Consider the following 14,333-nt stretch of genomic DNA (forward strand, 5'->3'; position numbering starts at 1 on the left):
CGGCCAATATTATCGTCCAGCCAATATGTGCTGTGTCATACTAACCCTCACCTGCATGATCAGTATTATTTTTCTTCATTTCAATTATGAATCATGATCCTAGTATCATAAAGAAAATTTAAATTGTCTGCCCGACTCACGACATTCATTTATCCATCTGTACATCCATGTGGCTGTAATGGTGTAACAATCTGACCAAACTCAGTAGTTACTAATAAAATTCGAACACTAATTTGGTGAGAAAAAAACCATGTGAGCACCAGAATACCACAGAGCTTGCACAGGTTAGATTTCACTTAATATTCCCCAGAACAGACAACACACTAACAGCATCAGCAACAAAGCTAAAAAAAAAAAACAAAGCAGAAAAGCAGTAGAATATAAGATCTGCTGCAGAAGTCCATTAGGTGGGATAAAGTTATTAAAGTCCAGAGATTGTCTTTATTGAATCCAAAAAGTCCAAAAAATGTCAAACCGCCACCATAATCCAAGCAAACAATGTCCCAGAATACTCAAAAATCAAAATGGGGCCCAGCAATGCAAAAAAAAAAAAACAGGAATGAGCCCAGTTCCTTGAGGTATCTCCATGGTTAGAGGGGATCCAATCTTCAAGGACAAAGATGAGTAGAAAAAAGGAGTAAAAGTTTGTTAGGGCTTGAACAGCAATGATCCACCAGGCCTGTCTTCCCCAAACTTGATCCTCCATGAAAATGGCTGCCACACTTTCCTTTCCTGTTCCCAAACCAGGGTTTATAGTCAAAATAAAGAGTCCCCCGTTGGAATGCACAGGAAACATTTTCAAAACAAAAAATATGGAAAACAGAACATAATAAAAATACCAGAAATAGGATCAGGCCACAACTCCTATCAGAACATCCCAGTGAGAAGTCATAAAGGAAATTAAGGACTTTATTTTCTGTGGGGTAACATAAATAACACTACCTGAAATCTATGTTGGTGTTAATCATTAAAAATAGGTATTCCACAGGTCCCCTTATGTGGTGGTGTCACAGTGGGTCTCTCTGCTCTTGGTTTTTACTTATAACCCTGTGGACATATACTTGTGTCTGTCTATGGGAATGACATCTGTTTTTTATTTATTTATTTATTCAATTAGAAAGAAACCCTTCCTGTTCTACTTCAACATCCTGAAATGTGCCAATCCGATAGTCCTCGTGCAGTTTCAGTGTCCTACCACACAGGTATGTGCCCATTCAGTCCTCTTTCTGTCTTTCTGTCTGTCTTTTTCATTGTTCACCTTCCTCAGCCCAGGGTGGCAGGTAGCTGACTGACAGGTCAGATTGTTGGATCAATAAAGTACATAACCTATTATCCTTCATTTGTTAATAGGGATGCACAGTTAGAATCAGCTTCTACATACAATCAGCAAATGGACAATTTACCTTTGTTTTGGCATATTTATGTTGAGTTTTTTTTTTTAAGTAAATAATGTAAGCTCATTTAAAACAATATAAAAAATATACAATACTAACCATTACCTTTTATCACAGTTTACAGTGTTATGGTATTAAATGTACACAATAATACAGATATGCTAATGTAATAGCAATATTGTGTTGATGGTTGTACATTCTGAGGTTTTCTGTCTTTTGAAAAAAAAGTCCCTAACTTTGTTACTTTCCTATAAATCTTTTTGTATAATAGCACAACAGTATTTATTAATTTCTAGGATCCCTTTTTTTGACAGACATCATGTCTTTTGGTTTCCCTTCTGATTCTTTCAGGCCAGGTGGTAGAGGCTGGTTGCTCTAGATCATCAAGTATAAAAGTATAGCACTGCAGTCTTAAAAAATAAAAGATAAAAGATAAATAATAAAAGATAAAAAATACAAATGCTGCATTTGAATGCTCATGCAATTGGAGGTCTGCATAGACTGTTTCGACCATATATATGTGTGTAAAATTTGTTGCACACCCGTCCGCTTCCACAACCAGCCAGTAATTGTCTAAGCTTGCATCCCAACCCCCATCAACAAGCCATAATACCAAGCGACAACCTGTTGGCTGTTTCCCTAGTATGGCCACTGCCTTTGAAAATGTATTCGTCCTGTCCACAAAGAATTTTGCAGACCTGTGGGTGAACCCACCTTGTGCAGACCTCTATTTGGGATATCTTGCCAAAAGTGTGTGGAGAGCCTGTGTGTTTTGAAAATTGTGTTTACTTAGGCCACAAAGTGTTCAGGTTTTCAGAAAACGGACAATGTTACTTTTTTGCTTGTTGCTTTCAGAGTAAAAAGGCTAAAAGAATCAGAATTCGCATAAAAACTCGTTCTCTCTCTCTCTCTCTCTCTCTCTCTCTCTCTCGTTCTCTTTCTCTCTCTCTCTCTCTCTCGTTCTCTTTCTCTCTCTCTCGTTCTCTCTCTCTCGTTCTCTCTCTCTCTCTCTCTCTCTCTCTCTCTCTCTCTCTCTCTCTCTCTCTCTCTCGGTTAGCTATGTGTGGAGCAGTGCCCTGATCGCTCCATGAGTCTATTAAATGCCGTAATGAAATCTGAGGACTTCAGTTACTACAAGACGTTCTGTAAAGAGGGTGTGACCCACGACATGGTAAGTGGAAGATGGAATGTTAAAAGTTTATCTATGTGCATTATAGTTTGTGTTTTTTTTTTTTTGTTGTTTTTTTTTATTTATTCCAAGTTTTGCCATTTTGTCTTGTACTGCATGTTTTTCATGTTACTTCATAGACGGCCCAGGTAATCCTGAAAAACCAACTTTGTCCTGCAGTGCTCATCGCTAGCAAACCATGTAAGCTGCCTTTTTCTTTAATGGATTTATATACTTCCTTTTCATTATTACACTACTGTTCATAAGTTTGGAATCACTTGTCGTATAGTAATTAAAAAATAACTTGTACCACAATGTTAAGTATTTTGTGAGCAATGGAAAGCTATGACATGGATAAAAAAAGAAAACATGATTTAAATAATAAACATTAAGTATCTGCTTCTAGTAGTAATAATAATAATAATAATAATAATAATAATAATTTTTATTTATATAGCACTTTTCATGCCGGTGGCAGCTCAAAGTGCTTTGCAGACAGGTGATAAAACGTAGTTATACAAGAAAGTATAATTATAATATATAAATTTAGAATCAGAAGAAAATGACACGGATTAAATTAAAAGACAAATACCACAAGATGTAGAGTTTTAATTAATTGCCAAGTTAAGGAGAGACGTTTTAGATGCTTCTTAAAAGTGAGCTCTGAGCTTGACTGTCTAATAAAAGGTGGAATTTGAGTTCCACAGTTTAGAAGCATAATAACAAATAGTCTCCCCACGTTTTCTGTATTTTACTGAAGGTATTTATAGAAGGTCACTGTCTGCAGATCTTGGGTTACGTGCTGGAACATAAACACAGACACTCTGTGATGTAAGCAGGTGCTTTATGGTCATTTAGAGCTTTAAAAACTAGTAGCAGAACCTTAAAATCTATCCTGAATGTTACAGACAGCTAATGCAGCTCTTTTAAAACAGGAGTGATGTGATCTCTCTGTGTTGTTTTTTTGTTAGGATTCTGCTGCATTTTGTACGAGTTGTAAGGGATGTGTAGTTTTCTTGAGAAGTCCAGTAAGAAGAGCATTAATCAACTCTGCTTGTAACAAATGCATGAACAAGTTTCTGTGCACCGCTTTGAGATAGAAAAGGCTGAACTTTAGTGATATTTCTCAAATGATAAAAAGCTACTTTAGTGCCCGCGTTTACATGCGGGGTAAAACAGAGCTCAGAGTCTAAGATCCCAAGTTTTGTACATTAGGTTTTGTATTTGAAGCTAAAGAACGAAGTTTCTCATAAAGCAGCTTTCTTTGAGTTTCTGTACCAATGATGAGTATTTCTGTTTTTTCGTGATTTAATTGAAGAAAATTGTGCAACATCCACTGAGAAATATCTGACACACAGCTGGTTAGTCTGTCTACAGAGTCTTAATCATCAGAAGGAATGTTAATGTGTAATTGTGTGTCATCAGCATAGCTATGAAAATTTCTATTATGCTTCCTAATGACATCACCTAGAGGTAGCATGTACAAAGAGAAAAGCAAAGACTGAACCTTGAGGGACTCCACAAGAAATGTCAAATCTTTGTGATGAATAATTTCCAAGTGAAACCCTGAACTGCCTATTACTTAAATATGATTTAAACCATTTTAAAACTGTGCCCTGAGTGGCCGACCCAGCATTCAAGACACTGGATTATAATCTTGTGGTCAGCGGTGTCAAAAGCTGCACTAAGATCTAATAAAACCAGAATAGGATTTTGTGCATCAGCGCTGAGCCTGAGGTCATTCATAATGTGAATCATTGCTGTCTCTGTACTATGGTTAGAATGAAAACCTGACTGAAACTTCTCACATAAATTGTTTAATATTAAATATGCATTTAGTTGTTTGCAAACTTTTTTTTTTTTTCTACAACTGTACTTAGAAAAGGTAGGTTCGAAATTGGTCTGAAATTATTTAATACAGAAAGATTCGTGCTACTTTTTAAAAAGTTTTCTTTTTTCTTAAGCAGAGGAAAAGCACCTGTTGACAGAGAACAAATTTACAGTAGTTAAAACATCATTGTGAACACAATCAAAAACCATCTTAAGGAATGAAGTAGGAACAGGGTCAAGATCACATGTGGACAAACTTAGTTTGTTTACAACAGTTGTAAGCTCCTAATAATTGATAAGAGAAAAATCACTGATGTTGGTGGCTTATTAGGAACATTATAGGAGCTTGTTTCAGTCTGCTGAGCTACACCCTGTCCTAGCAGGTCTGTTTTATTTTGAAAATGAATTGCGAACTCTTCGCAGATTTTAGAAGATAAATTGCCATAAGATGCACTATCAGAAAAGCTGGGGTTAATTAGTTGGTCTGTGGTGGAAAAAAGGATTTGTGTATTATCTTTTATCTATTAATTACACTGGAGAGGTATGACTGTCTGGATATCTTCATAGCCTTATTATAGACTGAGATCTGATCTTTGAGAATGTCATAATGTACCTGCAGTTTAGTTTTCCTCCATAAGTGTTCTGACTTACAACAATTTCTCTTAAGCTGGCGTATTTCTGCATTCATCCGTGGATTTTTGAGTATGCGAGTTTTTCGTCCATTTTAGTGGAGCGAGAATGTCAAGGGTTTCCCGTAATCTGGCGCTTAGATCAGAGACCAGATCATTACAGGATGGAGTCAGATCTGTATTCCCTGAACTATTATAAATGCTTTTAAACTTCTAAACTGTTTCTGAGTCAGTGTAAAGTTTTTTTAAAGTAAGTTTCAGGTACTTTCTTCTCCTAAATTGATTTGAAAGAAAATACAGAAATGATTTGATATGAAAATATCAGAGATTTGGGACACATTTGTGGTTAAACCCCACAATGACCGGATCCAGGATGTGACCTAGATTGTGTGTAGCGCTGCCCATGTGCTGCTTCAAATCAAATATCTCTAGAAGTCTAATGAATTCTATAGCATTACTATCTGATGGATTATCAGTGTGTAAATTTAAGTCCCCAAAGAGAATAATCTTATCATAGTTTGTGGACTCAACTGATAATAATTCCGCAATTTCTGACAACAAGTTACTATTTTGCTTTGAAGGTCTTTATATTACAATTATTAACACAGATTTATCACTTAAATTTTATTGCAACACTCAAAAGACACATTCACTGATAGTAGTAGTTTTGCAGTTAAAGTCACTATTGTAAATGCAGGCCACTCCTCCTCCCCGTCTGCTCTGTCTTACTGTATGCATAAATCTGTAGTTTTCAGGAGCAGCTTCAAGTAGAGTTGCTGTGCCATTATCACTAAGCCACGTTTCTGACAAACATAAAATCTAGCTTATGCTCTTTAATAAGATCTCAAATCAGCAGTGTTTGTTATTTAGTGACCATACATTGAGTAGTGCGAGGTTTAATTTCCTGCTTACTACACTACATATTTTTGGGGGCTGGTCTTTTTAAGGTCTCTGCAAATAAAATTATTTGGATTTTGACCGTGCACGTTTGTCTTAGATTTTAATTACACAGGGTTTGATGACTCTAATTTATGTTATTGGAGCAAATTCTTCCTACACAGCTAGCAGAAGCTTTAGTATTAAGACAGCAGAGACGGAGGGGAGTGGTAGAAATTAAGGAGGCATTGTCTATCATAAACACCTGTCTGCTGTTTATACTACTTACCCGTCCGTTGTCGTTAAGTCCAGTCAGGCCTGGTGCAGTACCTTCTCAGTGTTCTCGGACAGGATAACAGACCCGCGGCGGCCCGGGTGTAGTAATTTCTTGACATAAAATTACTGTAAATAGCAGTTTGATCTGTGAGATTTGGTCACTGCTTTATGAATCTGAGGCATTTTGGATGTTCATTTTTATTTAACTTCATTCTTGATGCTACACAGCTTTCGTAATTAGATGAAGTCCTTTACTGAGCTGGTCGCTCTTGAAATGTTCCTTTTTTTCAATCTTAAGTTATCTGAAACCTATTAAATAATAGCATCATAAGACACAATTTATACATGTATCTGCAATACATTGTTTTATAGTATTGAAAATAGTAGTTCCAAACTTTTGAATAGTAATTCTGACATTTGAACACTAGTGTGTATTACATATAGTGAAAGAATGGAAGTCTTCAGACATTTGTTTTTGTTATTTAAAATACTTCCAGTGCAAAATATCTACTTTATATCCACCATTTACACACACAATGTATTTTGACTTTGTACATATAACAGTCCATAGGCATAAACTTCATTCTTATTCTGTCTGTCTCTCACAGTCACACGTAGGTGTTTCCCAGCTCTGGGCCTGAAGGGGGGTGAGATCACTGTAGGAAATCAGACCACGTTTGATGATGGAGTAAGCAACAACAGAAAGGCCAGTGATCTCTTGCCTGCAGTAAGGTGAGCGCGCACACACACACACACACACACACACACACACACACACACACACACACACACACAGTGAAGGATAACTACAGGCCTTACATGTTGAGTGCATATATGTGCAGTTTATTCAGACTAAGGTTGTCAGGATCATTAGAAATGAGTCCAGGGCAAGGTCAAGACCGAGACCAGGTTTAGATTTTTTTTCAGTATATAAAAATAAAAAGCAGAAGGGAAAGAAAAACATTCTTTTTCTGTAGTTCATTATATGTATGTATCATTCATTATACATGATAAAATATGTTATTTGAAAGTATATGTAATATATCTTGTAAAATATAACATTAAGCAATATACAGCCTGAACATATTTTATTATATTGCTGTAGATATCCACTTGTATCATTAAACTTAAACATAGTAATAATAGCATTGCGATCTGGCCTCATAAGGGGTTGGAATAATAGAAAAAAGTTTAGTTTCCAGTTAATTCAGATTTTGCATATTTTTCATTTTTGTGCCTTTAATCACAATCACAATTACAACACGTGTGAATATAATTACAGTATGCAGTATCCATATTGTGCAGCCCTGGAAGGTAGTGTGTTGTGTCTGGTTGTCGCTCCTTGAACAGTTCTAAACACACTTTTTGGGTGTTTTTAATGTTCGCAGGAATGCCACAATAGTAATTGAGACTCGTCTGGTGGTCATGAAGATCTTTGAGGATTACACACAGTCATGGTATTGGATTGTCATGTAAGTAAAGCCTGCGGTGTTCTGTTATCAGGTTATGTCCATCTTTGGTAATGTTTAATATGTAATTATTCTACGTTGATCTTTGGTATTATGTGTGTTGCTTGTGTGTTTGTCGAGCTGTGACAGATTTAGTCTTGGTTGTGTTTTTTCAGCGGTCTGGTAATAGCAACTGTCCTGAGTCTGATCTTCATCGTGCTGCTGAGGTTCCTGGCTGGTATTATGGTCTGGGTCATGATTATCATGGTTGTCCTCGTCATCGGATACGGTACAGCCCTCCTCAGGATTACAAGAATACATTTTACAGGACCTCTGCATACATTTTGCTCTATATTACATATAAAGAGCAACAAGAACCCTTTGTGTCAGAGGCAAATTGAAAGCACAGTACATTCTGATGAGTTTTGCAAATTCAGCAGTGCCAAAATAGCACAGCAGTGTGGTTTGTTCAGAGACGTTGTGAACTTTACTCAAAGCCACTTCTAGCACAAAAAGCTGGTGATGCTTGTGAGTTCAATGGTGCGCATGTTCAAACTGCTCCAATCTTACAGCATGTGGCAGCAGCTTCTACCCTTCTAAAAAATAAAAGAAGAATAAGAATTTGACCAATCATATCCCTAAGTTAATTTCCCCGCATATCAAGTGAGGATGACAAATGCGCAGTGTCAGTCATTTCAAGAGACTGCAAATCGACAGCAACACAAAATGGTTTTTATTCCTCTCGTTCCCCCTCCTCACTCTGTCTGGCTGGTTCCACAAGGGAGGATGGTGCTTTTAACTACTTTGCAAAGGTGAACAGGCTGGGGTGGATATGGGAAGTTGAAATTGTGAATCGAGTTGACTTTAAACCACACCTGCCAAACTTGGGAAAAATATTAAACGTTAAAAACGTTAGTCTAACAGTGTTATTTGTAAACTAATTTAAGTGTTAATGATAGTAACCCTGGTGTCCTTTTTATCTTGTACATGTAGTACTTTGTGTACACTGCTGCACAGTTAATTTAATTTCAGTCTCTCTTATGGCACGTTGTGTGCAGGTATCATCCACTGCAGTGTGGAGTATGTTCATCTGAAGAACTCACCTGGTGCAAACATCACCCTCAGGGAACTGGGCTTCCAGATGGACTTGAACGTGTACCTTCACATCAGACAGACCTGGCTGGCCTTCAGTGAGTATCTCAGAGCAGAAACTTCAGTCCACTCCTGAGGAACTCATAGCCAGCCAGTACTTTTTGCTAGCTCATGTCCAAACACACCTACTCAAAGCTATCGCAGGCTGTAGATTGCCGATCTCTGGGCTCAGATGTGACAGAATCAAGAACAGATAAAATTGTTGACTTTCCTGAGGTGCCCAAGGACTGAACCTTAGACTGAACCTCCCCTTGTAGCTGTTTGTAAGACTGCAGTCAGTATGCACATGGTGTGGGCACTGTGGTATGAATGCACCACAGCATTTGCATTTCAAATGTAAGAGCACTTCTCTGTTTTTCTGTACAGTAATCATTCTGGCCATAGTGGAGTTGGTGATCATCCTGCTGCTCATCTTCCTCAGAAACAGGATCAGAATCGCCATTGCTCTCATCAAAGAGGCAAGCAGGTACGTAGATTCACAGTTTATGTTGTGGCATTCTGTCTTAGTCATGCATATCATAAAGTTGTCATTATAAAGTTGTTTCTGCTTCTAAGCAGTGACTACGTAAAAACAATATAAAAAACATGTTATGAATAATTTATTTTACATACAATTATAACTTACACAGATTGTATCAAGATTGACATTTGGAGGTGATTTTAAATGCAATTCCCATCAGATTTTTACATGTGAATTTTAGTCTGGATTCTCTGGTTGCTCAGATTGGATTTCAAGGTGTCTCTTACGTCACTCAACATGACAAACAATGACAAATGTCAAATCCAGAGCAATGGAAGAGCTCTAAAGATTCGTACTTATACAAGAATTTTGAAGCATTTTTTTTAGGGTTACAAATGCAGTAAAATAATAAAATGCAGTTATTGCAGCACTGTAGCGCAGTGTCACCTAAACATTCTGCTCTTCTGGAGTACAATAAATACATCGCAAATATCTGTTGACTACATCAGTCAAGTAAGCTGTCGATACCCATATGATTCTGGTTTCATGGTGTAGGGCTGGATGGCTTGGGGAAAATGTCTAATTGCAATTTTTCTGACTAATATTGTGACTATGATATAAATTGTGATTTAAAAACAAAAAACAAAAAAAGGTCCAGCCCTGTTATTTTGGCCGAGATGACTACAATATCCTCCTTTTCTGGCTCGAGGTTTGAATGCTGGACGTAGTGTGCCTGACTGCCAGTTAACTATTGATGTCAAAAGCGCACAAGGGTTTAGGTTGCTTCCAAAAACTTAATCCAAATTTGATGATAATGTAGACACAATCAAATATAAGTATAATATTAAAAATAGCAGATTTTGTGTTCTGAAATTTGCTATTTGAATATAAAACCAATTCATTTTTTCAACCCTGTCCATGTGCATCTATACTAATTACAATATTTTTTTGTCAAGTTACAACCCAAAACCTCAAGTAACCCTCATCCTACTGGTAAAAAGTTTGTTTTGTATGAACCTAATTTGGTAATAAGTCTGTAGACTGATAGACCATCAAAACAATTTAGACTTGTAGAGCTAAAACCACCAGTTTAATGTAAAGTAAATAACCCAAGTATATAAGAAAGCCAACTGTTGCTGTGTTCCTCTCTCTTACAGGGCCATCGGTCATGTGATGTCATCCCTGTTTTATCCCCTGTTTACCTTCGCTCTCCTGGCTGTTGTCATTGCATACTGGGCCATCACAGCTGTGTATCCTTGCATGTAGTCATTCTGGCCTTTCTGTCCCTTGTTATTCCAGTCTTCTTTTCTGATCTCAAGCTATGTGAAATATTGGTGCGTGACTTCAGATGTAAGATGTATTGGCGCTTTAACATGTCTCAGTTCAATCTGTAAATCTGTGATTACAGTTTTGGATTCATAAGACATGACTTTATCTAATTTAATCAAAGTTGTTACAAGGGACTTGCGCTAGTCCTACCTAGCATTTTAAGACCATTTTTAATGTGCTCTTCCTTAAATGCATGGCAACATTGACACACATGGCCCACTTGTGAGGACCAGGGGAGGAGCAAAATACAAATTTTTTAGTTAGGAACTTACTAACTTTTAGCTAGGCTAGCCTTATAATCTAATTAGCTAGCTATGCAAATGTTGCAGTGCAGTTGCAAAATCCATGCATAACATATATTAACTTTGTAAATAATTGCTTTCTATTTTATACCTGAAGTGTAAACTTTGGTTTTTGGAATGCCAAATACGGTTCTTGTTTTTTGTTTTTGTTGTTACTAGCTTGTGTTACCATTAGATGCTCACTAGCAAGCTAGCAGGGAAAAGTACTAACGTCATGTATGATAGATGAAGTACTTGGCTACATACAGACCTGTTTGAATGTAAATTTTGAAAGTTTCTTTAGGTTTTTAGGCTATGTCCAGCATTGCTTTCAGTTTTAAAAAAAAGATATCACATCAGATCGCAGTCAGTTTTGGGCAAGTTTGGTTGCTGAAGTGTACACTGACTGGCCACTTCATTAAGCACACTTCCGTGTATCTACACTTTTTGTTAATTATATCAGCTCCACTTACCATATAGGTGCTCTTTGTAGTCTCTGCATACTTGGGCCCACTCCCATTTCTTCTTTTTACCCTTACCCCTTGTTTTCAAGTGTCACCCTAACCCCTTGGAACTGAGTTACAAGGGGTAGTGATTGAAATCTTGCCCTACAAAATGGGACAACCCTCAAATTAAAAAAAACAAAAAAAACACTGCTTTATTAACAGCTACTAGCGGTGCTCTGTAGGCAACCCGGCCCGTCTTCAGTGATGGCAGAGAAAGGAAAAGTTCAGCTGCCTCACTGCTGGGCTTTAGTTACATTTAGGGCTTTCAAAGAGAAAGACACTTATTTATTATCACCCACCGCTAATTCTTTGGTGATACGAAGCTGAAGTCAGCTATTCGCCAGCTTCTTGCTTGAATTTTCCCGTTCCACCTTAAATGGTGCGGCAGTCACATTCTCGCACTTCAGGCGTCAGAACTTCTGGACTGTTTAAGGTGGAACAGGAGCGTTAGCTAGCTAGCTACTGAGACATTAGCATGCTATTAGCGATTGTTTTTGTTTTTCTTTTGTGATTGTTATGAAGAAAACGACCATAATACACTGAAACGGCATTAAACTAAAACAATGGTTATCGTAATTTTTTAATGGAGAAAATACTCACATTTGTGGGTTTCTTTGGTCGCTCACGTGGCCATCTTGCCTTTCTTTTTTTCTCATAACCCTCAGTTTAGAGTGTGCCTCTGAAAAACCTCCGTTTGGATGGCTAGTAGCCCTAACACTTCGCCCTATCCCTCTATCTCAACAAAAATTGGGACACCCTAACCCTAGACATGAATGTGCAAAACGGAGGGCTAAGGGCTAAGTGGTAGGGGCAAGGGGTGAAATGGGATTGGGCCTTAGTTAGCCCCCCTTTAGCCTGTTCTTCAATATTCAGAACCCTCACAGCACCACCACAGAGCACGTACTGTTTGGGTGATGGATTATTCTCAGCACTGCAGTGACACTGTCAGTGTGTGTTGTGCTGTATGAGTGGATCAGTTTTTAAACATCTCAGTGTCACTGCTGAATATAGAAACAAGCAGACGTACTTAATGAAGTGGCCGGTCAGTGTATATTTAGAGTGATTTGATCCCTCGCCCCTCCAAAATGGCATCTAACAAACTTCCTTTGAACAATACAGTAACAGTATGGCAGGCTGAAAACAGTATTGAGCTTTTCTTTTAGCATTTATGCTATAAAGAAAATCGGGGACATAGTAACTCTCCAAATGCTGGGCTGGGATTAGTGCATGGCAGGAATTGGTATCAGTGATTGTTAGACTTTGGTCAGAAATTGTGGTGTTGGCCCTTGACAGCCTTCCTCAGCTTCCTCTCCACTTCTAATGAACCTGTGTACAAAGTGTTCAATGAAGGCAACATGGAGTGCTATCATTCAAACAAAACCTGCTACCCTGAGGTGAGTGTTCAGTTACACAGACACACACAATTGAAAGGTTCTGTTGGGAAAAGATTTTTATTTTAATAGCAGTCATTCATAATCAGTTCTAGTAATTTGTAATGAATACCGTTACAAGACTCATAGACCAACATAAGTTATGATAGCTGCTACTAATTTTCCCTTATTTCATACAAAATTTCATTTAAAGATTCTTGTCATATTGTAAATGTGCAAAGTAAGTAAGTAGTGGTGCTTTTTTGTTTTTTGTTGTGCGCATTAAATATGAATGGCTTAATCAGCTGTTGGATCTGAAGAGTTAGTGTAAGAAATCTGCAGCTGAGCATGCTGCCTAAAGTTGTGGAATTGGGAACTGTAATAGCACCTACTAGTACTGGATGAAAGATGAAGTGCCGGCTCATCTGGTGCACTGGTAGAAGTGCTTCCTCAGACTTTTGTCATAACTGTTATACTGGTATGCCACAAATAAGCGCAGATAACGTGACTGTCATATTTTCCAAATTCCAAATTCAGTGTCTGAGCATCAGAGGCATGAGTTTATGGGATGCATATATGAGACAAATAATTTGAGAAAATCAATGAAGCTGAAGTTGACTTTTTATCGGAATTTCCCGTTCCCCCCTAAATGATGCCGCAGATGCACTCAGGTACCTGGATGTAATTGTTACTTCATCTCAATTGTTACACTTAGTTAATGTGGAATTGAATTTGAACAAAAAGCCTTGTAGAAATTAAGACATGAAGCAACATTTTTAGCACAGTCTTTGCCGGCCCCCTGGGCCATTGTTAGAAAGCAATATTGACGTAAGATTATCTGTATATACTCTTACTATTTTGCACAGTAAATCTGTTGGATGAAAATGGCTCTTATTAAAAGTGAAGGAACATCCGTTAGTAAGCCTCCATTACTGTGACAAACCAAAACCATCAGAAATTTCAATTATAACATGATACTGTCCACTACTAGCACCTACATGCCATTGAGGGCTTGTAGAAAAATATCAGTGTCTTTAACTTTTCTTGTTCTTTGATGGTTTCAGAACTATACGGATTCTAACATGAAAAAAGACTGCCCAGAGTCCCAGTGCCTTTTTGCTTTCTATGGTGGAGAATCGCACTACCACAAGTACCTAATCTTCCTTCAGTTCTACAATGTCTTCCTCTTCTTCTGGTGTGCCAACTTCGTGACTGCCTTGGGCCAAATGACCCTTGCGGGAGCCTTTGCCTCGTACTACTGGGCTTTCGAGAAGCCTCGTGATATGCCAGCCTTCCCTGTCTTTGCTTCTTTTGGCAGAGCTCTCAGGTATGCAGCTAAGTCGATTTTTCATGTGTGTTGATTGACAGACTTGTTTTGTGTCCTGTACATAATCCAGTTATACATGTCTTTTCATGCCTTCATGTATGTGTTATATGTGTATTTGTGCACATGGTGTGTGTGTGTGTGTGTGTGTGTGTGTGTGTGTGTGTGTGTGTGTGTAGGTTTCACACAGGTACTCTTGCATTCGGCTCTCTCATCTTGTCAATCATCCAAGTGATCAGGGTTTTGCTGGAGTATCTGGACCACAAACTCAAAGGTAAATTTAGTGTACC

The 14,333-nt window shown here is 37.8% G+C and overlaps 1 protein-coding gene across 3 annotated transcripts in view; it reads left to right on the top strand.

Annotated features, from left to right (window-relative positions):
- LOC118821670 (choline transporter-like protein 2) overlaps positions 1–14,333 on the top strand; it is a 50,943-nt gene that overhangs the window by 25,303 nt on the left and 11,307 nt on the right. For all 3 annotated transcript variants that reach the window (XM_036590391.1, XM_036590390.1, XM_036590392.1), the window contains exons 5-16: positions 1,118–1,202; positions 2,452–2,565; positions 2,703–2,763; positions 6,782–6,905; positions 7,562–7,645; positions 7,798–7,910; positions 8,680–8,811; positions 9,140–9,239; positions 10,391–10,483; positions 12,653–12,743; positions 13,784–14,046; positions 14,223–14,317. In XM_036590391.1, the coding sequence (XP_036446284.1) occupies positions 1,118–1,202; positions 2,452–2,565; positions 2,703–2,763; positions 6,782–6,905; positions 7,562–7,645; positions 7,798–7,910; positions 8,680–8,811; positions 9,140–9,239; positions 10,391–10,483; positions 12,653–12,743; positions 13,784–14,046; positions 14,223–14,317 (1,355 nt within the window). The remainder of the gene's footprint in view (positions 1–1,117; positions 1,203–2,451; positions 2,566–2,702; positions 2,764–6,781; positions 6,906–7,561; positions 7,646–7,797; positions 7,911–8,679; positions 8,812–9,139; positions 9,240–10,390; positions 10,484–12,652; positions 12,744–13,783; positions 14,047–14,222; positions 14,318–14,333) is intronic.

This window comes from Colossoma macropomum, unplaced genomic scaffold, assembly GCF_904425465.1.
Source record: "Colossoma macropomum unplaced genomic scaffold, Colossoma_macropomum, whole genome shotgun sequence".
NCBI classification, from domain to species: Eukaryota; Metazoa; Chordata; class Actinopteri; order Characiformes; family Serrasalmidae; genus Colossoma; species Colossoma macropomum.